This window comes from Mytilus galloprovincialis, chromosome 9, assembly GCF_965363235.1.
Source record: "Mytilus galloprovincialis chromosome 9, xbMytGall1.hap1.1, whole genome shotgun sequence".
NCBI classification, from domain to species: Eukaryota; Metazoa; Mollusca; class Bivalvia; order Mytilida; family Mytilidae; genus Mytilus; species Mytilus galloprovincialis.
The window spans coordinates 68693164-68720503 of record NC_134846.1 but is presented as its reverse complement, the minus strand read 5'-3'; the positions used below and the strand labels follow the sequence as shown (position 1 = coordinate 68720503).

The window sequence follows — 27340 nt, the reverse complement described above, 5'->3', positions numbered from 1 at the left end:
CCCTCGTGTTTTTTTTTTTTTTTGTTGTTTTTTCTCAACTTTCATGGTTGAAGTTATATTTCATTTGCAAATTAAGTTAAAAAAAATGAAAACGTCGAATTGACATAACCTTTATTGAAAGTTTATATTGAAGGGTAATTCATAAAGTGTTTGTGTTTATTCTCCAAACGGCTTTATAGACACTTTGCAAATACTACCAAGAACTCTTAAGACTAAGAATATATCATAAAAAATATATCATAAATATTTATACAACGTTTAATATAAATTCGAAAATCATCAAATTTTATAATTTATCAAAATGCACCCTTCAGATGTTTATAAATAAGACAAAAGTCAAGATCGGTACCGAATGTCTTTAGTGCTTTTATTCTTTTTGCCGACCTCATGAGTCAAATCATTTTCAACTGATTTTTACCTCACCTGGCCTAAAAGGATCAGTGAGCTGTTCTCATCACTTGGTGTCCGTCGTCCGTCGTCATCGTTATTTTTTTATATTTTGAACTTCTAGAAAACCACAGAATGGAAAGAACCAAACATTGCATGAACATTCTTATCAGTTGCGGACCAAGTGTTGTTATTTGTAGCTGATTCATCATCCAATATGGCCGCCAGCTGGGTCTCTCGCTGTGTTGAAGACCCATGGGTGTTCTTCGACTGTTTTCTACTTTTTGATTGCCGGTCGTTGTCTCTTTGGCGAATTTCCCATTTCCATTATCAATTTCAAATGACTTTTTTAGAGGACCACTGAAAGGAATGAAACCAAACATGGCAGGAATGTTTCTTATGATGTGCTGACCAAGTGTTGTTACTTTAAAGCCGATCCGTCATCGAAGATGACCGACAGAGAGATACTTAGTTTAACATAGGACCCTATGGGAAATACATAAAATTGTCTCCTTTTAGAGAATTACTTAATGGAATGAAATTAAACATGGCATCAATTAATGTTCCTTATGAGATGTTGACCAAGTGAAAGTATCATACTATTGTCTGTGTATGTAAATCGTACTACTACCAGTGTCTTGTAAAATAATAAGGAACAAATAAGCTCTAAGAAAATCCTACATACAGAACATATTATTTGACAAGGATGATATTTTGGCGAATCAAGTCCTTCATGGCTTTAACGAACTTTACATTGAACAACAAATAGGAGGACTTACCTTATTTGTATTGGATACATAAGCTTTACAAAACTTCATACACACAACGGTACATAGCCGGCTCATCTGCATGTTCGACTAAAGGTCACTAAAGAATTGTCTGTTAGATTGACAAAAAATTCTGTCTGTAGTGAAAGAGGATCTTAAGAAATACTAAGAAACTGTTTACTCGCGTAGTGGTATTAACTATATGTGGATTCTAAAAAAACTCAAAAGAACATCTGTATAATTTTAAATCTCGATCATTTTCTGAAATTAGTTCTATCAAAACGTTTATTTTTTCAATCCTGTATACAACCATTCCCGATGTGAAATTGAAAAATCGTCTAAAAGAAATAATCGACAATGTTTTCCAACAACAAAATGGTATATCATACAGCATATTTTGTTAATAGTGAACAAACAGGTAAAACATGCTACATAGTGGAACTGGTGATCAGTATCAGTAGTTTTTTTTATTGACAACATATTTGATGAATTTGGAGGTAGACTTTTCAACAATTTGTTTGAAACAGTATTCCTATGGGAACGAACTGTACGCCTTTTCTTGTCGTCATCTTATTTCCATATGAATCGGAGTTCCTTCAGACACTTGTCAAAAACAAGTAAATAAAAGAAGCCAGGTCATTTAAATTCACATTCAGATATATTGATGATGTTCTTTCCATTAACAATCCAGACTTTACGATTTGGTTCCTTCAATATATCCCCAGAACTATAAATTAGGAACAACAGACACGGCTTCATCCTTCTTAGTTTTAGACTTATACCTCAAATTTGACATATACGGTCATCTCAGTACCAGAATATATGACAAACGAGACGATTTTAATTTAGAAATTATCAATTTCCCGTATCTTAGTAGCAATATACCAACTTCACCTGCATATGGGATATACATTTCCCAACTTACTGCATATGCAAGAGCTTGCAGCTCCTATTCAGACTTTGTAAAACGTCACCAGTGTCTGAGCAGAAAATTCATAAACCAGAGGTATGTCAAAAAACGTCTCGTCTTTTTCTGAAAAAGTTCATCGAAAGATACAAACCTTGTTGATAAATATTCCGTTTCAACTTCATACAAATGATTCATGATGGTCTCGATGTATAGATTCTGCGTACTGACGTTGTTAATCATATAAATAACGTGTTACATTGATTTTTTATTTGTCTTTGTTCTATTATTAACTTTACTTGTACTGCCTAGTCTGTTTTCTGTGATATCCATATGACGTGACTCGGTAATAATACATCCCGCCATTGTGTTGTTTGTATTATCTTTCATTTTTGCTTGTGTGTTTTGTGCGTGTCATTCTTTGTGTTTTTTTGGTACACATGACGTGGCTCTGTACTTTGAAAAATCCCGCTATTATGTTTTTGTTCTATTATAATTTTTGAAACAACTTTGAACGACAAAATTATTTTACTCGCGTAGTGGTATTTACAATCTATGTGGATTGTTAAAAATTCTAAAGAACTTTTGGATAATTTTAAATGTCGGGTCTTTTTCTGAAATGAGTTCTAACAAAACTTTTGATTTTTTAACCCTGTATACCACCATTCCCAATTTGAAATTATAAATTTAAAAATACTTTGACCGATACAATTATTTTATATGTCTTCCTGTGTGACGTTTACATTTTGACGTCACACTGAGAGTTGATGTGAATGCAGTCAGACTCACAGGACTTCAAATATTTCAATCCTTTATGGTTTGATTTAAAATACATATATAAATAAGCTATGAATGTGGTTGTTAAATTTGATAGATGCTTTTTGTGCTTCTTTGTTAAATATTTTGTTTGTTTTTGTTTTAATTGGATTGTGACACAGTGATGACTGCTATACTCCTATTTTGACAATTTTACCTACTTAGTATTATGTCTGTTTTGTTCACGCATCATTGTAAATATAATGGAACTTGATGCGGCTGTCATACAAGTGAGAGGTTTAGCGCTTTTAAACTGAGGTTCAATCCACCATTGTCTACATTTGAAAATGCCTGTACTAAGTCAGGAATATGACAGTTGTTGTCCATTCGTTTGATGTGTTTTATCATTTAATTTTGCCATTTCATTAAGGACTGTCCGTTTTCAATTTTCCGCGGAGTTCAGTATTTTTGTGATTTTACTTTTTGCATAAAAACTATCTGATTTTGAGTCTTTTAAGTAAATCAAATACAGGGGAAATGGGCCTACCTCTTTCTCGACCTTAGTTCGTTGATCCACCTTAAAGACTCTACCTTTTGAATTCGTTGCGTATTTAGTCTCATTTTGAATAATTTTTATTTTTCGCCATTCAGTTAGATATGTGCTTGATTGTAATGACGTCTGATTGTGTCTACAAGTATGTTTTACTTGTGTCTAATCCTTAATTTCTGTATTTTTGTACTAAATTGTATCTCAAATTCTATATAAAGTTTTTTTGGTTGTGATAATAGTCTTAAAATATATACTGATAAAGGTACACTATAACGATGCATTGAATGTTAATTATTATCATAAATTATTCAATAAATACAAGCGTACGTAATAAACAAGATTACGGCAATTTGATATGTATTATGCGTTTGCATAATTATTCGTCAAATAAATACAAGTTAGAACCTTCTATTCTAAGTCTTATTGCAAGTATCGTAGGGACGTCTTTGGTTAAATGGTGCGGAAAATACAAGTTAGAACCTTCTATTCCAAGTCTTATTGCCTGTATCGTAGGGACGTCTTTGGTTAAATGGCGATGAAAATACAAGTTAGAACCTACTATTCCCAGTTTGATTGCCTGTATCGTAGGGGCGTCTTTGGTTAGAGGGTGCATTTGTTTCCCTGCAGAACAACTTCGACAAATCTTGTTTAAAATTTTTGTTGAGGAATGTGTATATGATTGGATTCACGCAGCAATTACTATACCCGACTAATTTTAAAGCGGTTAACTTAACACGATAAGATTTATCTATGGCAACGTACTCCGAATACAGTGCAAATGTGAAAAACGGAAACCATAGCAACGTGAAAGATAAAAATAGTAGCATCAGCATTCGAATAACGCGTCTCTTTTGCTTAATGATGAGACCATGGTTTCTTGGATTGGCCAGAATATCTCCGATGGGCTGATGAATCCAGAGCCGATGACCTATTCGACCGTACGTGAACGCCATGATGACGACAGGTATCATATAACAACCAATGTATTGAATCAGGGAATAAAGCCGTTGTGCGTTAATTACAGGGTAGGACGGGAATTCTTCCACACATATATATCTAATTCCGTCAAAAAATAGTAAACTATCTATAGTTGAAATTTTAAGCCTGATTTGAAGTTTTTGGTATAATAGATGTGGTATGACTATCAGCGTGGATACAATCCAAACCGAAATTACGGCGATAATCGCTGTTTTCTGTCTGTGTCTCTGTTGAGAAATACTTGCTCGGCAAATGACGACATACCTACAAAATAATAAAAAGATTACCAAAATTTAAAACTGTAATGGTCAGTTAATATATAAACTCCTGGCTATACTATTTCATAAAAACTTACTGGTTCCTTACATTTGTGTATATGATAAGCAGTAGCATGCCTTACCGTATGGTATCAGTTTATTAAAAAAAAAGGCTGTCACATATAACATTGGACTTCAAAACATTCAATAATTTTAAAATTAGTAAACAATATAGACGTAACGCTATATTTTCTACAATAACCTAGAATAACTTTGGGAAAAAACGTGAAGTTTTTAAAATTGTCATCTGATGTCTAATATTTGAAATGATAAAACATTTTCACATTTAACTTTTGTTAACAACAATACCTCATACGAGTTTTTAATTGGAACACAGTATAACTGAACAAATAATACTATGGAGTTCCGCTTCAAAAGATAGATAATTGATAAATAATCATTTTCGAGAAAAATTTCACGCCATATAAACTTATCTTTATAAATTTTTGACCCAAACATAAAATAAAAATTTAAACATAATGAAAACTCGAGAAAAATAAAGACGTCTCTTGTTAAGACACTTATGTAAGTGATGCTGTCAACATATCGGTGTTTTATTTGGGACGACATGAAATGCAGGTTTAAATGGTTTTCAAAATCATATTTTGTTAACTTTACAGCTTTATCTTTAAAAAAAGTCAGAGATATATTACGGACGAACTTTCAAACAATAGACATGAGATCATGACAAGTTTTTCTAACGTCTTTTATTTTGACCAATACAACTTTGTACTTGTTTGGCTTTATAACTATTTTGATATGAGCGTCACTGATTAGTCTTATGTAGACGAAACGCGCGTCTGGCATACTTAATTATAATACTGGTACTTTTGATAAATATTTACAGCTTCCTGATTATTTATTTTTATCTTAAACATTGAATCGTCGTACATGTAAATTCTATTTCATTTGGCGATCATACCACATCTTCCTATCGAGACACATTTTTTAGGAGGTTAACACGACTTAATTTTAGTAGAAAGATCGACATCAGAACTAATGGGGTTATTTGTTGTGGTGACTTACCTGTCTATTGCAATAGCTAGTAAAGTGAAGATGCTTGAAATAACAGTACATCCCTGTATATAATTAGTAAACTTGCACAAAGCTTCTCCTGTCTTACCACCCGTCATCCATTCATTAACCACGGTAAAGTACAGCTGAAATGGCATGTTTAATGTAGCTATAAGTAAATCACTGATGGCAAGTGACAGTATGTAAATGTCGGTCACTGTTTTAAGTTTTCGACTTTTCACTGAAACGGCGATAACCAAGCTGTTTCCAACAACAGAAAAGAAAATTATCACAACAAACAGGACAAAAAATATGTCGGTCAGATATTTTGGATGTGGCTCCGGAAGTAAGCGATCTGCAGGAATAACAAAACTAACAATCTTTTCCTGTGCACCGGTCGTAGTACTGTAACCAACCAGACTTGTTGCAGCACTATCATGTCGCTGGGTTGATAATGTAGTATGTGAAATGGTTGGAGTAACTTGCAAATCATTAGACTGCATCTTAATATTTTCAAACTTAGATATCCAGCATAAACGTCTATCCAAATGAAAACCAAAAAGACTAACTCAGAGAAGTTTAGATTATGAGTCAGTTTAGCAAGGTTAACAAGTTTTTATTTTTATCAAAATAACAACAGCATATTGAAAATAAACATTTTTATTAATAAAATGCTTTTATCGGGTTCCTATGCAACCAATAAAATATATCTGTCGTTTTTATGTTGGCTAATTGTTTAAGTCAATATACTCAAGATTCAACAGTAATATAGAAAGTTTTGTATCATTCATTTCTAGGAGTTTTTCAATTAATCCCAGATGGCTTATATAGTTCAAGTGTTGTTTTTCAATAATATGTGAAGTGCATGGGCGTAAAATAAATTAATTTAAGAGGGATACACATACAACAAAATACACATTAGGCCTAAGTTCTAAGTCAGGAAAAAAACCAATGATTATGTTTTAAAAAGGAAAAAAACATATTTTCCAATGATTTTCTAGTCGAATTGTAACAGTTTTCTTCGCTTATCTGTCAATATATTAGAATAATAGGTTGAATATGTTTAGGTTTTTTCATGCACGTTTTAATTTCTTTAGCTCATCAGCGTTAGTTTTATTTTCAAAATGACACTTTATTTTTCGGCTTATTTACATTTAAGGTTTATTCTGGTCAATCGTTTAGATCGATTTCTCCAAACTGGTGACAAGTGATCATCGCAGAGGATTGTTATGTTGTCTATTTGGATGTGGAAATACGCGTCCAGACTGGACGGGATCATTCATCAAGTGCCTAGTATAAGCAGCTATATACAAGGTATAGTGTTACACTCTTTACGCTGTAAAGAATTCTTACAACCGCTTCTTCGGGTGACCTGTTGCAAAGCCAAATTCCTGTCCTTTTTTCAGTTTAGAATTTACGTCCGTCATCCCTGTCGAATCTTAAAGGTAACTCTGGCATTGGAACAGTTGAGTCGACCATCTCAACTAACATAAACACTGGGATATAGTTCCCTTAGTTGTCTGGAGGTGGAGGATAGAAACCAACAATAGTGCCTTGAGCTCCGCTCCCAAAGCATCCACAGTATCAATGATCTTGGTTAGCATAACACGGGTACCAGGAGATAACTGAATATTCTGACGTAAACCTCCAATGTAACTTGGATTATCTGGCATCTAAACTTTGAACTGTCCAGTACAATGCTCTACATCCATTTCATGAGCTTCAACGGTGTACACAGGGTGACCAGTAGATGCAAGGTGCTTTTCATTATGTTGTTCCACTTTACTGCTGTGAAACATGGATGAAATTTGTAGGAAACTGTGGGTCATCTGTTGTAACCTGTTTAGGATTTCAATGTCATCTTTGGTGTGCCTTTTAGTTCTGATGCGACTTAAGAGGTTAGCAAATTCTATGTCATCTTTCTGTAGTATGATCTTGTAGAGCATTGTTATGTGGAAGTGTTACCATAAAGATCCATACAATCGCATTTTAGGGCTTTCAGGCAATACATACACTTGTCTTTGATCAACAAGTGGCAGTTGATCAAGGTCCTTAAGCACAATAACTAATACACAACCAAAAAGACTTTCTTACTTTGGCTTTCCTATAATTTCTGTTTAGCGGTTATGTACAGTCACAAGGCCTTCACTCCCTATCATTAATATTACATCAATGATGATGCATTTAAAATTGGTGAACTTCACTCTCAATGATGACAGAGTTTTGTGGGAACACGAGGGTAATCCTGACATGATATTGAAGGCTGTGTGAAAAGTCTGCCCATGGATTTTCCTTGCGGCAGTGCCAGTTGTTACTATCAAGAGACATACTTTCTTTCGGGGTTCTCAACTTGGGACCTCAACATTTTGGTGATCATTTGGTACAGTGCTTTAATTAAATAGTTTTACCAGATCTAGCCCCACCTTTGATGAATATCACTATCTGCTCTGGTTCTTCTCCTGTTGATACACATGTCAACTTCTGGAAACACCACACATGTACTCTACTAAAGATCAACCGTTGTTCCTCGTTGAGAATTTTCATTAACGGTAGTTACTCTCTGTATGACATCATTGACTGCTGTTGATCGGAAGTCAAGTAACTTGTGATTTGAAGGACTTATAGTGTTGAGGTTCATGGTGGTTACCTGGATCAGGTATGTATACTTCTTAGCCGCGGTAGATCCTTCCGCTAGTTGTTAATCCCTCTGCTGTCCATTTAGTCTATTTCAGCTATTTTAGCCCATGCATCCTCAGATGGACACTTTTCTTCGATGTTCATATGCCAATTCAACAATTTCAGCATGTTTCTAAAATCTAGTTTTGTTACTGAATATCTCTTTTTTCTTGTGGAACATGGTGTGGAAAGAACCATCATTATCAATAAGTTGTTTCTCTTTCCAGTAAGGAACATACAGCATTAACTCGAAATGATAGTTTCTTTTCAGGCTGATGTCCCTCTGAATAACGATGTCATAATTGCCAAGTACATCACCATCATCACAATCTACAGTCCTCTGCTTGAGAACATTTTTATTATTCACATTATTTTGTTTTTTTCTCATGTACTGCTTGGTTGAAATTCCTTGTCATGTCATCTGCCAAATTTGCATAGATCAATGACTATGCCCTCAATCCCTGATGACGTCACGGATATATTACTTATTATGACACGCTATAAGAAACAAAGACACCTTGAAATAAAAGTGGTACTTGTTAGAGAATTAAAATAAAACAATGCAATGCTTGAGAAACAACATTAATACGCAATGTTACTAGTTATTACATTTTCATATCCAAATTAAAAGCTGGTTGACAAGGCTCAAGCTTTGTAATTCGAAAATGTAACTTTATGTGTGTAGAAATATGATTTCTTCTAGCTGCCAGATATATTTAAATAGACATTTTCTAATTTAGAATTAATTTGTTATGCTATCTGAATTTAACCATTAAATGCAAGTGGAAGTTTCTCTGTTTCCTAAACAAAAATCTCAATATCTTTTTTTTTTCAATAAGATGATTACTGACCTTGTTACCTTGTTGTTATGATCTTGAAGAATTTCAGTTGGTTGTTGTTCATTTCCAAGTATTGCCTGATTGGCATGTTGTCCTACATCTGTGGTAATGTAAGTGGATGATTGTTCATAATCTGTAGTAGATTCATGATCTGGTTCAGTTTTAAGATTCTCCTCTGTTTCTTTTGCATTTTTTCTCCTGCAGTTAATGTTTGTCATAATTCCTCATTGTCATTTCCAAGTTTTTGTTGTAACAAAGCATTCATGTCAATGTCTCTTATATTACTTGTGGTTTAGTTGAATGTAGTAAATTCCTTTTCTTTTACTGCAGATGGTCTGATAATTTGATATTGCACATGTTCAGTGCATTACTTCTTTCCCTTTGATTTCAATAGAATGAATCCCATGTCGCCCATTTCGGATGACAATGAAGCACATGTTTGAACAATATCAACAAGTACATTGACAACCAATCCAACAACTGCCTTATGCTTTCCTCTTGGTAAATTCATTAGCTTCATAAACGGTATTCGTTTTGCTATTATTCTAGCTTCCAGGTCTGAGAGGAATTCTATTTCTAGAGGAAAGGGATCTGACTTTAAGGTTTTTACATGATGCCATGGCTGGAATGTTTTCTTGTAATAAAGACTTATAATATGTCTTTCATGTCATGTCCTCACCTGCCAAACACTGAAGTAATATTTCCTTTGTGCAATTACAGGATATCGCACGTTAAATGAATTGTCTACACAGGAGTCTGTGGCTATAAGTTCATGTGTATGTAGGTCCATCCTGAATAGATTTCTGGAACTCTTTCCAAATATTGGAAAAGACTTGATGGTGTTGTCTTTTCTGAGTTTTATCATGTATTATATCAGCCGAAACTTGATATTCTGTCCGTTTTGAGCGTCTGTTTTCATTGAAATGTATCAGTTATTTGATAAGCTTTAACTTTGTCTTCTGCTAGTTTTGATCGCCTGTTTTGTGATGAAAGTTTTTAGTAAATTGATCAGCTACAACTTGAATTTCGATCGTTTTGATCTCCTGTTTTGTTTTGAAAAGGTATCTGATGATGTTGCAGCTTTTCTTTTATCTGATATTCGTTTAGACCTGATTACCTGTTGTACTTTAGAGTTAGTTACTTGTCTGCCTTCACTTGATTTTCTGTCCGTTTTGATAGTCTGTTTTGTTTTGAAAATTGTTGCCATCTTCCTTTGTTCTGGTGTCTTTTGTAAGCTAAGCTAAAATTGCAGCATTTTGTTTCTTTCTCTGTCAGAAGAAATTTGACTACTATTTCTTTTTGATATCGATCTTGCTTTTGCAATTCTTTTTTTCATTCTTTTTTCAATTATTATAGATAGTTTAGGATTCATTTTTTTTCACATTTGACTGTCTCTTTTTCTTTTGTGTCAGACGAATCGGTTGTTGAATTGCTTTTCTTAAGTTTGAATATACATTTTGTTGTTGCTCATTTGTAGTGAAGTTCCTCTGATTTGGTGTAGTATTAGTTACAGCTACTGTATATGTTTGGTTTGGTAAATCTTTGATGGTATAGTTAGCTTTTTCTGTCGTTTTCTTGCAGCCATAATTAACTACGCTTATCGTTAAATAACAACAACTCAATGACAGAGAAGTTTACCACAACTAACTCAAGATTACAGAGAAAAATGTCCATCAATTATCGAGTTTCGACAAGGTCAATACGTTGTATATAGAAGACATTATTGTTTAATAGACTGAATGCAACTTTTTTCCTGTGAAATACTAGTTACTTCAAGCATTCTTGTCAAAATCAATTCAATAGTTTGAAAAAAAATCTAGTATAATGAAAGACGACACCTACATCGATTCGAGCAAAATTTCTTCAACAAATCCAAACCAAGCCGCAACAAGATAGAATATAGTGTGGACCAATAAATGATCAAATATTTATCTCATCTTCCTTGAAACAGTTGAATATGATACAAAAGATAATTTTAGGAAGATAAATACCACTAATGGACCTCTTTGTCTTCTTTATAAGGTCTCTTTTGGTTAATTTATACCTCTCATTTCCTCAAAATTTCAACTTTTTAGGCCAATAATAATATAAATAATACGACAATTTCCACTCATTTATGACAGAAATGTTACAAGAAATGAGTAGTTGAATTATTCAAGCAGAATGAACAATCCATATAAAAGTTTACTGTCTCAAAGAGGTTTCAATAAGTCCTGACATAAATATTAAATTTACATCGCGTTCCAGAGAGGGACATAAAGGTCTTATCTTTTAGTGAATAATTTGTTTTTACAGCATTAAAAATAATTTCATTGCCTTATAACTATATATTTATTAAAGTATTTCCAAGGAAAATGTTCGATCATAGCAGAATATAAGAAATAAGGAGAAAAAGATCCCAAAAACACTAAGTATGGCTTGTTCTGTCAACCGAATATGCATGGTAGAGTCCTATTTTCAAGGAAATTTTCTCATGTAATCTTATATAATGTGTTTTGGAGACTCAATCCACTCAGAATATTTCATTTTTTGTAATATTTCACTTAAATAGCAAGAAATTTTAACACATGAGAGTACTCACAAGGTCAAAAGTGCAAGTACAGCTTTCCATATAAGGTGTAATACCACCATTTATTTTCCCCTATTAGTCTTTGTTAAATTTGCACTTTTCAAAAAAATGTGCAGAATTTATCTTTGTTTCAACTAAAGAAATACTTGGCATGAGTAAAGTTTTATCCCGTCTAGTACTGTAGAAAACAATTCACATAACATTTCATTGCATATAAGAACGTAACCAACCAATCACATGTCTCCCCTTATTCAACCTTTGTTTAAGATTTAGTAACCATGTTACCTCAAGTTTACAAAATATTCTAAAGAAAGCCAAATAAAAAAAAATGGTGATTTGAAATACCCAAGACGTATGTTTATGACACAGAAATGTTTAACTGCAATAAAATATAGGATTAAATCCCTTCAACTGTCAAATTCAATATTTTTTTCGACCTATTTTATATAGTCATTTTATAAAATTTACTGTTTGAAAAAGTATAATTTGTTCTAAATAATATCCCAAGCAGAAAACCCTAGCCGTATTTGGCACAATTTTTTTTTATCCTCAGTGCTGAACAACTTTGTACTTATTTTGGCTTTCGAATTTTTGTATCTTGGCGTCACTAGTAAGTCTTGTGTGGACGAAACGCACTTCTGGCGTATTAAATTTTAAACCTGGTGCCTTTTGTTAGCTATTATTCGTGTGTTTCTTTGTCTAATATGTTCTCCTATTTATTTGAATTGCAGTATTGTAATGTTATGTTGTCATTTTAATGTTATATTTAACATTGCCATTAAAGCGGGACGTTTTGGCATGCCACAAAACCAGGTTCAACCCACCATTTTTTTCCTTAAAAAATGTCCTGTACCAAGACAGGAATATGGACATTTTTATATTATAGTTCGTTTCTGTGTGTGTTACATTTTAACGTTTTGTTTCTGTTGTGTCGTTTGTTTTCTCTTATATTTTAGTGTGATTTCACATTACTATAAGACGTGTCACGGTACTTTTCTATCCCAAATTTATGTATTTGGTTTTGATGTTATATTTGTTATTCTCATCGGATTTATCTAATACTTAGTTTGTTTCTGTGTGTGTTACATTTTAATATTGTGTCGTTGTTCTCCTCTTATATTTAATACGTTTCTCTCAGTTTTAGTTTATTACCCCGATTTTGATTTTTTCCAATCGATTTATGAATTTTGAACAGCGGTAAACTACTGTTGCTTTTATATTTCGTATACAACCGTATGTGAAGTACCATGATTTGGTGGTATTACACCTATAAGGACCTGTTCACATTATATTGACTGAGATCTATTCGAGACAATATAATTTAACAGGTCCATATCTGGAAATTCTATGTCTTGTTAACTCTATCATTTTATTTATAAAATCTTAACAATTGATCTCACATTCCAGTTGAGTAATCATGCAACATTGTAATTTTGAAGAATAACCCTAAAATATTTTCTTTTCTAACTTCACATGATCTCATTTTTCCATCTATTAAAACTGTTGAGGATATGCCCATTGAACAAACGTGAGTAACACAAGGATTGTATTTATCTAGCACTGTGTTTAATTATTTTATTCTGTTGTTGTTTTTTTTTTTGTGTCTGTACCCTTTGCTTTTTTCTTGGCATCATGAACCATTATTTTTCAAAACTTCCTAAAAAAGAAATTTTCAAACATTCAAATCACAAACAAGCAAAAGTACTATAACATTGTATCAGTTAAACATATATACATTTTTAGCAAGTTTCCTGCCTATACAACAACAAATATACTTGTAATAAGAATCGCAGTATAAACATGACACAATAGCTATGGTAGTAGAATTTCTTTCTACCTGGAAAAATAACAGTAATTGTATAAGTATGATAAAATTATAACAGTTACAAGAGTCACATCATTAAGTGTATCATTATAAGTGTTTTGAAATTAAAGCATCTTTGAGTTAAAGTCTCAGAAGTCGCTTGGAGTGTTGTGAGTCTTTAGAGTGATGCGTTCTATGAGTCTTCCAGTCTATGGAATGATGCGTTCTGTGAGTCTTCCAGTCCTTGGAGTATTGAGTTCTGTGAGTCTTCGGATTCTTGGAGTCATTAGTTATGCGAGTCTTGGGGTCCTTGGAGTATTGAGTTCTGTGAGTCTTGGGGTTCTTGGGATGTATCCAGTTGCTCATCCTGATCAAAATCCTCATCAAAGAATAAGAAACTTTTAAAATAGTCAATTTTGCTCTGAAGGGTTGATATTTGCCTTGATTGGAACTTTTCTCGTTTCTGTAGTCCATCTATCTAATGTTTTGTACTAACATTTTGATGTTTGTCTCTTAATTGCAAAGCATAATTAGCATGGTTAGCTGTCGTAAATCTTCTTATCCTTTCCAGACTGGATGTAGCTTGATGAACATCTTTTTGCCAAGATGATACAAGCATGAAGTAATCTTGGTATCTAGGTCTTTCCCTGCAGATATAATAAAGTCTGTTAATGTATTCACTGGACGTTTATTTACTCGGCATGGGCATGGGCATGCCATTTCCTTGTTAGATGCAATAACTAGTACCAGTTGGGAAGATTCAGTGTTAATATTATAACTTTAGCATTTTTGATGTGACATCCTGAAACATTTTTTTCCCAAATCTGTGGGAAGATTATAATTTTTTTTCCCAAATCAGGTGATTATAACGCACACGTCATAATTGTATGCTGTTCCGACAGTAACCTTTATTTCATGTAATTCTTTATCTTCATCAATTATATTTATAGCATATACAAATGGTGTCTTTCCAGTGAATGAAACAGCCAAAAATATGCAAAACCTTATGTCCTTTTAATGCAGAAAAATTGAATGAAAATATCATTTTGGAATCAGCATAACTCACTGCAGGGTAAATATATCTAAATTTTAACAAGGGTATTTAATTTAAGCCAATATTTTACTCTCGCTGCACCTCCTGTAATATATTTGGCATCGAATGACTTTTACCCTGATAAAATTCTCATCTATGCTCCATTCAATAAATTAAAGTCTTGACCATGATTGCATGAATAATGAGTATAAATTGAGAATTGGTTAATTTTTAATTGATTAGGGAACGTTACTTAAAAAAATTCTTACTATTAAAGAAAGAAATATTTTAGTCAAATAAACCAAATGTAAAGTCAGCTTCTAGAGACATACCAGTCCTCTGGGACCAAATGTATGATCCTTCGGTCATTATGCGTTCAAAAACCCTGTTATAACATGTTGATATTATATTTGGACACTTTTGCATACTGATATATTTGCTGTGATGAAATGTGAACAAGAAAAAGTAAGACACAACACCAATGATAGATATATGTCAAACACATTATAACCGACACAATCAATTGGATGGGATATTAAAATAAGATTCCAACCCCTCAGAAAAAGTTGACACAAGAGATGGATTTTGTTATTCTTTTACCAGGACATGGTCTGTACTGCTATTGTTTGAACGAATGTTTCCGTGGCTATCATCGACACAGTAGCCGTTGCTTCGCTACTGACATAATTTAGAACGTTACTGATGAATTCCATCAAAAAAAATAAGATTCCAACCCCACGGAAAGTTTGTATGAAGTGTTATTTTTCATTTAGAAAAAGTGAAGCATAACATAGGTGTCGAACGTATTACAAGCATTTGTAATGGATGAAGGCACGTTATTCAAGTCGGATTATCTCTCGTTTACCAGAGAAGAAAACTTATAGCTCTTCATCTTTTATATAAGCTTTGGATTTCAAATAGTTTGGCCACGAGCATCACTGAAGAGACATGTATTGTCGAAATGAGCATCTGGTGCAAGAAAATTGGTACCGTTAATTTTATTATAATTTTATTCGTTCTAGTTTTAAACAACAAGAACGCACTTATGGACCATGATCAAAGTTATTTAACATGAAATGTTATGTGTTACGTTGACTAGAAATCTTACTGATATTTTCATATTCCGTAAATTTATTGTTTAATGCATTTTGAATTATTGTGAGCAGTTAGGTTTTGATCCGTCATTTGGCACAACTTTTCGGAATCGTCAGTTATGAAGCCTCTTTTACTTTTTATTTGGCATTCCTTCTGTTCGAATTTTGATTCGTGATTCACTGATGAGTCTTATGTAGTCGATATGCGCGTCTAGCGAACACAATTAAAAGCCTGAGTTTTTATTCCTTCTTATTGGCTTTGAACTAACATTTAGTAACTGCGAATATTCAGAGTTCTGTACTTAGTGTTTTTGTTCTTGTTACGAATGAGGGATGAACATATACCCGGCCACATCCTGTCTGTGTCTCTCTTTGTGTCTTTGGTGTTTTTTGTTATATTTTTTTGGTGCTTTGTATCGATCTGATGAGTTAAGCCCTTCTTAATGACTTCTTTCGGTTTGTTATGTTTTCCTGTTATACCACTGTCACAAATTATGGGGAGGGTTGAACGCTTGCAAACATGTTTAATCCCGTCACATTCTGTATAGTAGATGCTGTTTCATACATAAGATTGTAATCAAATGGTTTTCGTTTGTTATCATTTATCAGTTTTGTTTTTCTTTATTTGTTTTGTAAATAGATAGGCCGCTAGTTAATTTGCTTGAATTGTTTACATTTCGTTTTGAGGTCTTTTCTAGAATAATATGTGGTATTGATATTGGTCATTGTCGAGACCTTACGATGACCTGTACGTGTTAACATTAATGTCGTATTGGTCTTTGGTCGAAAGTTATCTCATTGGCAATTATACCACATCTTCTTGATATTTTGTATGCATTTGAATTTGATTAGCACATCTGTTTCATGAACTGTCTGAACGCATTGTCTGTCGACTTTGCATTTTTTGCTGTGTTTAAACGTTAAAATTTGACAGTTGTTATCCATTCGTTTGATGTGTTTGACTTTCCTTATTGAATTTTCCTCGAAGTTCAGTATTTTTGTGGGTTTTTTTTTACCTTTTGACATCTCATTTACATTGAGATTACTTGGCACCCCTTAATGTATTGTTTATTGTCTTTGAATGTTTTTCATAGTTTTAAATGCTTAAGTCATTTTAATTTCAACATTTGCATTATAATATCAAACTTACCTAAACATATTTTCTTGCTTACAGTTTATTGTTATTGTTGCTTTCACATTCATCCGTTGATTTGATTTTTTTTAATTACATTTAAATAAATTGTTGGATGGTGGTTGGTGGCTGATAGTCCAGTCAATCTTTTGCAGAACATGTTAAACAAATTACAAAATTGCAACAGAAACTACTTGAGTGCTTTTGTGTCCAGAATTTCATCATATTAGATGTCATAAAAATCAATCGTGTTAAAAAAGGTGGAAATGCATAAGTTTTGGTGAAAATCATCGTTTTTTTAAATAAAAATTGTGAATATTTATTATTTATGATATGATGAACCAACATCTTATATTACAATATAACTCTATTAAGAATGTGCTCTCCTCTTGTTTTTAAAATATTATATTTAAGAAATTCGGAACCCTCTTGTTCAATCCATGTAATGCTGTTAAAATTTGTTCGCCAATCCCTACTTTTCGTTCCATAATATGATTAAATATATTTGAGAGTCTTATAAATTCCTTAATATTTTTCATCGAAAATCTAAAACCGAGTAGTGAATATCCTAAAAACATCATAAACATTGTATAATGAAATTAAAACAAAAACATTACCAAAACTTAGCCCGTTTTTTTTAGGCAAAACCTAAAATTTTATAAAAAAATCCCCATAAATATGAAACGGGAAAATTTACCGAATGTTTCACGGAAATTGATAAACTTTCATAACAAGAATTACTACTTTGAGCAAAAACCCTCTGTTTTTTATCATGTAATCTCAATCAAACGGGGAAACCGAAAAATTTGATACATGTAAATCATATAAGAATTTGTTGTCAAACCTTATGCAAAATATAAAGGCCTAACTTATGACAGAAGAATAAACAATAAAAACAGTTTGGCAGACAATCTTCATCAACAACCATTTTATTACAGGCTCCTTGCATATAACAGACATATTAAAAGATGTTGCGGGTTAGACATTTTCGAGAGCACCTAACTTTGGACAGTAGTTTAAGAAGCACATAATAACAAACTGTAAAAAGAGTTGACCATGACTTGATCCGTTAGATTAGTACATAGCACACACACAACAAACAATAATAAAGACAAAAGACAGTAACGATCTATAAATACTTGCAGTTACTGAAAGGTAGATTGCAAGAATTTGCAAATTATGAATAATGTTCTCCCAAACCAAAAGAAAAATCTGTCAAATATTCAAAAATTGGGAGAATATGACAGTTTAATCTGTAAATATACACACGTTTACATTTGTTTTTGTAAGTTTGTCTGTCATATAATTGGACAGGCAATTCACAACAAAAACTTACTTTAGGTCAAGATACAGTAGATTGAATATGTCACAGATTTTGTAAAAATTCTGCATACAATTTGACACGTAGACCTATAACTTAAATTCGAAATAAAATATAAAATATTACTGAATTTATTTTTGAATTATAGACCTCATCATGTTAATCCTTTTTGCCAGTTCTATTACAAATAAATTGTATATTCTACAAAAAAAAAACAATGCAGCTGAAGTACAAATACAATCAGGGTGAATAAACAAGTTAGTGTTGACATGAACATACCTATCAAACGAGCAACAACTAAAGAAAAATCTGAATTCGATTTACAAAAGATAAACAATGCAGAAGCATATAATTTCGGTGAGCAGCTACCCTTTCTCATTATACATTTTGAAATTTAAAAAATCTTGGCAAACAATGAATTTAATTAATGATATATCTATCAATACATAAAATACACAATAAACAAGTACTTTTGTTGTACCATGAAAAGAGACATATTTAAGCAGCCCAAAAATTCCATCTTCACACATACAAACGCTGGGACATACAATATTAATGAATTAATAACCATACAAAATTAATTGTTGTCAATGAAAAAGAAAAAGAAACCTGGAAAACGTATCGCACCATCATGAATTTTCGCATAAACTATTTTTTTAGATGTTATATCATTTGTGGCTCAAGGCAAATTAACTATGCAACTCAACAGATGGCAGGATCACATGTATGTCATGTATAAATGAAAGAAAGTTTGTTGAAAGAAAAACGATGTGAATTGCGGCAATTTTTGTAAAACATAAGACTAAAATAAAATAGCCAAAGCAAAACTATGGAGACAAAAAGTTCAGTAGCACAATTTCCTTTTTAAGGGATCAGAAAATATGTGTCAGGGATACCAGTAAATGTTGCATAGTTTTACTCTGTGTTGAACGTTGTCGTGGTGTTGTAACCACCGACAGATATTCTCATTTTCTTATATAAATCTGCAAAACAAAACAAAAACCCAGGCCGGACTGACGAGAATAAACTAATAATATTTCTCGTTGTGATTAAACAGAATTGATAATAAACTGTTTATATATTACATAATAATAACATAATTTTATCTATTTGCTAGTAAGGACCATGACCCGAAACCTTTTGATACTACCTTTGTTTGTTTTAGATTCGTTTTTCGTGTCATTCAATTCTCACAAATATAAACGATTCCTTTACAAAGATTTTTTTTTAAAGCAAAGGTTTTTAGTTCATAAAAAAATAACCAAACACAAGATGAATATAGCTGTTTTGTATTTTTCGTATATCGAACACGACAGAAGTTTTAGGTCTGTGATGTATGTCTCGGGGTCTAGGAACGAACATAGACGAAAAATTATTTTCATTATCCATTAGGTTTTAAATTTACGAGAGGGACACTAGAAAGGGATAAATTAAATTTTTCGATTATTGCGGATAACGTGTTTCTTTTTTTTTTAGAATGGCTGCATGACACCTGTTATCTAATAAGCTTAGAAAGGATATGATTTTTACAAAATAAAAGATACTGATGTTGGATGAAAGGTTTCTTATGACATACAAATTAAAAATATTGGTAATTAATAGCAACTTTTTATGACTACGCAAGAGCATTTTTCTTAACTATGCCTTCTTTGACTGCTAATGTAGTAACGTATCATTGGTCTTTAAAAAAGCTAACTTGGCAGTCAGGCTTACGACAACACGTAGTCCAACTATTATCAAAGAAAACGGGTTATTTATAGATTAGTGATGATAGAATTAGCCAACATTGACATGATGTTTTCTAGATATTAATATACATGCATTTTCAGAAAATGAAAAAAAAAATATTGATAAAACCAATCCCTTACCGATTATATGTCAAAGTTGATGCAAAGAAATGTTTAAGGTCCAACCATATGCTGTTATCTGTATACATTTTCTAGATAGTACGACCCGGCTATAAAAGAATATTACAGATTGATCTGCGTCGCACTGCGCGAGTTGGCTCACTAACGTTCTTATTAACGCATACAGAAACATCTCATTTTTTTAACAACTGGAAAACAATAATTGGGTATGTATATTTTTTTTAAATCATCTTCACAATAAGCTCGTCATAGAAGATATATCTATCAGAAAAGTCTCGGAATTTAACATGATGTAGAATAACTTGGTATACCTTGGATTACAGACAAAGATTTGGTTATCTGCACATTATCATATCACAAATATTTGTTCTTTTTTGTTATGTCATGTTTAAGAGACGTAAAAAGTAAAATCACAAAAATACCGAACGCTGAGAAAATTCAAAACGGATTGTCCATTTTCAAATGGCAAAACGAAAAGTTCGAACACACCAAAAGAATGAACAACAACTTTAATATCCCTGACTAGTTTCAGGAATTTTCTTATATAAAAAAATAAACTCATCATACATACCAGGACTAAATTTTGTATATACACCAGACTCGCGTTTCGTCTACAAAAGACTCATCAGTGATGCTCGAATCCAAAAAAGTTAAAAAGGCCAAATAAAAGACAGGTAGAAAATAGTGGATTAAACCTGGATTCATAGCTAGCTAAACCTCTCACTTGTATGATGGTTGCATAAAATTCCGTTATATTAACAACGATGTATGAAATATTGTTAGAGCAGAGTTATTATAAGGTGCCAGTCCTCTTTTTGGAATAACTATATAATCAATTTTTTTCTTTCTTACTTTTTCTTATCATTTGACTGATATTTAAGTGAATTATTCAATAAATTTAAAAAAAAATAAAATGGACAGATAAATGTGACACATCTGGACCTGTCAAAACACGACGCTGCTACAAAAAATCTTATGAGATATAAACGTCGATGAACTAAACATGTGTATTATAATAATGTATTTTGACATAATTGGGAGTACCATATTAAAAAATGTTTAGAAGTACCAGTTATTTCGATACACAGATGTTTTTAGAGGTAAACATAATTAGAAAATCAATATGTTAATTGCATATTTTCAATATGATTGTGTTACTTTGTCGTACAACTATTCATAGTTTTAGCAATGATTTTTTTTTAATGACTTGATTTCCCTGCTATATGTTGAATTGGACTGATTTATGCAGATTGTCAGAATCTGCACTAAATGCTTTAATATAACGTTAATTGTAGAAGAAAAAGGCAAACGAATTTTCTGCTTATTTCTGGGTAGAGTTTCTGCTGAGCTCTAATAAAACTTCTGACTCCTTTTTTACAGAAGAATTATGTCTGGAAAAGGTAAAGGTCAAGCTAGTAACGATAACAAGTCTGCCCAGTGTAATCCAACCAGCACTAAATATGAAGGACATCAGCCTGGTTATACTGGAACCGGGACTAAGCCAGACCTGGACAACCACTCCAGTCAACAGAATCCAAACAATCAGGAATATAAAGGATCGAAATAACAAGGAATGACTAAAGCACGTATCAGTATATGTCAATGACATTTGCTGTATGAACATTCTGATCAATTAAATTATTTCAAATTTAACTTATGTGCCTTATTCTTTGTGTAACACATCACTACCATGCAACGTTATTTTACCCAAATATGAGTTCTTACTGCTCAAGTGCTAATTTAGTCTACACTACCGTCTGTTTTCAATATTATATTTTGTCTGATTGTTGGCTAAATTTTGTATTTTGTATTTGTTTTTCAATGTTTAAATAACTGTCATATTAATAGAAGATATGGTACACCAAAGGTAGTTGAACCCATCCATTTCCCGTAAAACCAAAAGGAGCACTGTTTGGTGCTCCATAATGATAATAAACCGAGACATAGCTTGAAAGACACGTAGGGTCTTTGACAGAGTGAACATATATTCTCGAAATTAAGAGACGCTACAAAAATTCAAACGAAAACACCACTGTAACAACAGATCAATTTGACGTATTGTATTAGGTTGACTTTATTATCTTGTGGCCTAAGCTTTTAAGGTAGAGTGCACATAACGATAAAACGCTCTGTTATACATAACCTATAGGACATTGCTTTCATAATACATTAAAACAAACTGCATATTAAACAGTTGAAAATTACTTTGTCATTTGGGGGTCTTTTATAGCTCACTATGCAGTATATGTTTTACTCATTGTCGACCTATACTAGTTAATTTCATTTTGTCTCTTGCGAAGAGTTGTCTCATTGTCACTACACCTCCTTATTCTTATATTTATCAATTAGATTGGCATGAAGTAAAAAAAAATTACATAAAGACAAAAGAGTCTTGAGCTAGAAGTACTTGCAGTTACTGTAAGCTATTTCAAAAGAAATTACAACTGATAAATAAAAAATGTTCTACCAGACAAAATAACAATCCGTCGAATAATAAAAAATTGGAAAACAAAAACTGATAAAAGTTGTGTTTTATCTTTACAAATACACACGGTTCAGTTTATAGTTGAAACATTAATTCCCTCAAGAAATTGGATTATTGTGAATCTTTTATGAAAATAATAAAGCTGTTTTATGGTAAACGTAAAAGAAAACTATAGGGTCTCAAGAGCCTGTGTCGCTCACCTTGGTCTATGTGCTGCAGTGCATATTAAACACAGGACACTCTACAATATCAAAGACAAAAATAGAATCCTGACAAAATTCTGTTTTTGTGTTTTTATTGGGTCAATTGAAATTTTGGTCATGCTTACTTATTTGTAGATCTTACTTTACTGAACATTCTTGATGTTACATTTATCTCTATCTATAATGATTTGGCCCAGTTAGTTTCAGAGGAGAAGATTTGGTAAAATATTACAAAAATTTACGAAAAATTGTATAAGCTGACCTTAATGGGAATAACTCTTGAAGGGGTCAATTGCAATTTTGGTCATGCTTACTTATGTGTAGAGCTTACTTTTCTGAACAATTCTGTTGTTTACCGTTTATCTGTATCCATTATAATATTCAGGATAATAACCAAAGACTGCAAAATGTTCTTAAAATAACAAATTCACAGGCAGCAACCCAACAAAGGGTTGTCTGATGCGTCTGAAAATTTCAGGGCAGATAGATGTTGACCTGATGAACATTTTAAATTCTGTCAGATTTGCTCTAAATGCTTTAGTTTCAGAGATATATCCCAAAAACTGTAATCCTTCCCCCATATTCTATTTTTAGCCATGGCGGCCATCTTGGATGAATGACGGAGTCATCGGATACATTTTTAAAACAAAACATCATAAGGATATTGTTCAATAACTCTTTATTGGTTCAAATGTTTACTTCTTTGTGGAGCTTACTTTGCTGAACAATTTTGCTGTTTAAAGATAATTACCGAAAAACTGCCAAATTTCCTTAAAATAACCAATTCAGAGGCATCAACCCAACAATGTCTGATGCGTCTGTAAATAGCAGGGTAAATATCCCATGTTAGATTTGCTCTAAATGCTTTATTTTCAGAGATATTAGCCAAAAACAGCATTTTATCCCCGTGTTGTATTTTTAGCCATGGCGGCCATCTTGGATGATTGGCGGGGTGGTAGGATACATTTTGTAAACAAGATACCCTAAGGATGATTTAGGCCAAGTTCGGTTTTATTTGGCCCAGTAGTTTCAGAGAAGAAGATTTTTGTAAAATTTAACGGACGACGACGACGGACGCCAAGTGATAAGAAAAGATCACGTGGTCTTTTAGGCCCAGGTGAGTACAAAAAGTTAAATTTTTTAGAAGATATTATTACGTATAAAATATTTATTTACCATTAATGACCTTGACAGTAAAACCTTTCAATTCAAAAATAGATTTCGGTTTCGCCTCAGTTCTCGTATTATTCAACAAAACAACATTAATAATAGCGTTTAAAAATAGATATTTTTTAAAAGACAACATGCACATAATTTAAGTTTTTTTTATGCAATGAAATAATTTCGGAAAACCAAAGCAAAGACGTCTTGTTGTATCAGATTTTAGTTTGATTCACTAAAGAATGGCATTGACGTGAACCTTGAATTGGTACTGATATTGCATATAGAAAACTGTAAAATCAAAAATACTAAATACATAAAATACGACAAGGGTGTAAGGTCTGTGATTTGTTCCGTTGAGGTACACATGTGTTTGAAAAATAATTTTGCGTTATCTAAATTGTCAGATCTGCGTTAGAAATATGTTGAATGTTTCTAGTATAGTGTCTGACGAGTTCCCTTATTTGCTTCAGTTTTTCTGCATTACACCTGGTACAATTTTTTTTGAAAAACTAGGTGGACATACAATTACAAATAGTAACACTTAATAGCTGAAAGAAGTTTTTTTTACACCATGTAATGCTGCTAACATCAGTAATAATTATGTGCACGTAACATGATTTTCATCTTAACAGCAACCCTTCTTTCGCCTCTTCCATATTTGTACATTGATGAAAATATTTTATTTTTAGATATTGAAAATTTTCAGACAAAGGTTCCAAATCGTAAAAAATAGAACTGTGTCATAATTGAATGGAGGAATCCAATATACCACAGGTAAGTTATAAAAGAATTAACCGTTATAGATATGCAATTTCCTAGATATTAATACATGCATTTTCAGAAATTGAAAAAAAGAAATACCTCTAACAAAGTGGTTGTTAAAGTTGATGCAAGGAATGTTAACGGTCCAATCAAATACCGTAGTTTATATATATCTTCCAGATAGTACGACCCGACTATAAAAGCTTACTACAGATAGATCTGCGTCGCACTGTGCTATTTGACACACTTACGTTCTAACCAAGCATACAGAAATCTCTCACTACTTTTTCAACCACAAAACAGAATCAGGTATGTACGTACTATTGAATATATTTGTATTATTCATTTACACAATAAGCTCGTCTTTAAAAATATATTATATACCTAAAAGGTTTGTTCTCTGTAGATGAGCTATACAATATTCTAAGACCAAAGTTTTCTTTAAATTGTAAGTTCAAATAATTTTACTGATAAACCTGAAATTTCTGGCATATACTGTTATTATATCAGTTCAATGGTTAGAAACTAATTAGTGATCTCTTAAAAAGTATAAGAATTGGACTGAGAAATTTTCAAAACTAAATAAAATTAAGTAAAGTTGGTATGATTGTAAATGAAACAACTATCACCCAGAGTTTGAATGAATTAGATATAAGAAATTATAGGTCTTTATACCGAACGAAAAAAATCAAGTGTAAAAAAATCAAGTGTATTATCATAATAAATCTGGGACATTTAAAATACGAAACTGAATACATAAGAATGTAATAAACAGCAGAATTTTCAGAAAATGCACCATGTCTAATGAAATATATGCGATCGATAAACGTAGTAAGTGCGTTAAAATAATGTGTTATTGCATTCTTTGTACAAATTATAAATACATGTTTTCATAATACCAGCAATATTTAATACACAGTAAAACAATAAGAAAACCAATGTCTACTTTGCATATTTTCAAATTGATTGTTTGGTTTATTTGTAGTAAAATAAAACATTATCTAAACTATGAAATAAATGCATTTAATGCAGTCCATTGGATTGCATTGATTCTTATTAATATTATGAAATTTCAATTGATGCTTTAAATAAATGTAATAATTAATTATATAAAGCATAACATTGAATTTTCTGTTTTTTGCTTATTTGAAAATTCTGGATACCATTGCCTACTTATCTCTTATCTAAAACCGTATTTATTTTTTACAGTAGAAACATGTCTGGAAGAGGTCAAGGCCAAGCTAGTAACGATAACAAGTCTGCCCAGTGTAATCCAACCAGCACTAAATATGAAGGACATCAGCCTGGTTATACTGGAACCGGGACTAAGCCAGACCTGGACAACCACTCCAGCCAATTGAATCCAAACAATCAGGAATATAAGGGATCGAAATAACAATGATATTTTCACGCATCGGGTTATATAAACCTGTGCGAGACATTTACTGTTTCAGCAATTTGATAAATTAAAATGTTTTAAATTAAACTTTCCTACCTGATTTCGTGTGTAAAACACTGCTTTGCCAACGTGGTGTTGTAACGTTAGTTCTTTCTGTCCAAGGTGTACTTTAGTCTATACTGTTTGATTGTATTTTAGATTTCGTCTACTTTTAAAGTTGTTTTTAGTGTTTGAATGAATGTTTAATTAGTTAAAACTTCAAACTTATTTTCAGCCATTTTCATTTGCAGTAAAATGTAATTACTATTTTGAGAATACAAAGTTTTTATTCCATTTCTGTCAACAGATTCTATGCTTTATATTTTTGATAGTGTTTTTTAACCATATTGCAAAATGTAAAGTCGAATATATTTGACACAGACTGTCCATATCGATGCTGTTTGTCTTAATTTAACTATTTTTTTCTTAAATTTGTTTGCAAGCATGATCATCATAGTGAGAAGTCATTGACAAAGACCATGCTTATACTCGTATTTGTCCAAGAAAGAACATAACAGACAGCAGCAGCTGTCTAGACTAAAAATATGTCAAAGCTGGTAAACAAGAAAAAATAATGCGTTTAATAATGCGTAAATGCTGCTAATAAACTAAGACATAAACAAGTCAAAAAAAAGAGGCAACAGTTGTTTCCGATATTTAAATCTCATCAATTATTCAAATAAATAAATATGATTCGGTGATTATCTAAAAATGCGGAAGGAAGAAGCTGAATGTTTCATGTACTAATATGACGAGTTTCCCTTTATTCATAATTTTTGCATGACACATAGTAATAGACCATCTAGAAAAGGATGTGAACTTTTAAAGTTAGAACTTCTATTATATTGATGTTGGTGCAATATTCTAACGAAAAACAAATTTAAAAATCTGTGATTAATAACAATTATTTTTGACTGCGTAAGAATACAACGAAGAAATTGAGACGAGACTTTGCCATTTTATCATCTTATGTAGTGAATTTATATATAAAATAAAAAAAACCCGCTTGCGATTTTTGTCATTGACAATACTAGTTTCGACTTTTATTGATACAAATTTAAAACATTTTCAGACAAATGTTCCAAAAGAAGTTCGCCATTTTTACCAAGGTTGATTTCAATAGAGTATAGATAAGTTATGGATACGATTAGTCAACATCGAATGTAACTTTCTAGACATTAATACATGCAATGCCAAGCAAGTAACGACAACAAGTCTGCCCTGTGTAATCCAACCAGCATTAAATTTGAAGGACATCAGTCTGGTTACTGGAACG

General features: G+C 32.1%; 1 protein-coding gene and 2 long non-coding RNA genes across 5 annotated transcripts; 2 read left to right on the top strand and 1 right to left on the bottom strand.

The window, feature by feature from the left end:
- Positions 1-3762: 3762 nt before the first annotated feature.
- LOC143047034 (QRFP-like peptide receptor) lies at positions 3763-6216 on the bottom strand. The gene is made up of 2 exons (XM_076220022.1): positions 5689-6216; positions 3763-4609 (listed from the first exon to the last, which is right to left on the bottom strand). The coding sequence occupies exons 1-2, from the start codon at positions 6177-6179 to the stop codon at positions 3916-3918; spliced, it is 1185 nt and encodes a 394-aa protein (XP_076076137.1). The 5' UTR covers positions 6180-6216; the 3' UTR covers positions 3763-3915.
- A 755-nt stretch (positions 6217-6971) lies between these two features.
- Positions 6972-26112, top strand: LOC143045761 (uncharacterized). Of its 3 annotated transcripts, none has more exons than XR_012969025.1 (3): positions 6972-6990; positions 24807-24935; positions 25836-26112. It is a non-coding gene; the product is annotated as an uncharacterized LOC143045761 (long non-coding RNA). The 3 variants fall into 3 exon arrangements; XR_012969024.1 differs by lacking the exon at positions 6972-6990 and adding an exon at positions 24620-24638; XR_012969023.1 differs by lacking the exon at positions 6972-6990 and having other exon boundaries at positions 24678-24935.
- On the top strand, positions 20021-21665 carry LOC143045760 (uncharacterized). Its single transcript, XR_012969022.1, has 2 exons — positions 20021-20218; positions 21393-21665. It is a non-coding gene; the product is annotated as an uncharacterized LOC143045760 (long non-coding RNA).
- Positions 26113-27340: the final 1228 nt, after the last annotated feature.

Excerpts from the sequence above, each read along its gene's own strand:
- LOC143047034 (XM_076220022.1), bottom strand. The coding sequence starts at position 6,179 with ATGCAGTCTAATGATTTGCAAGTTACTCCAACCATTTCACATACTACA. Across the intron at positions 4,610-5,688 it reads CTAGCTATTGCAATAGACAG|GTATGTCGTCATTTGCCGAG; the intron begins GTAAGTCACCAC and ends ATTATTTTGTAG.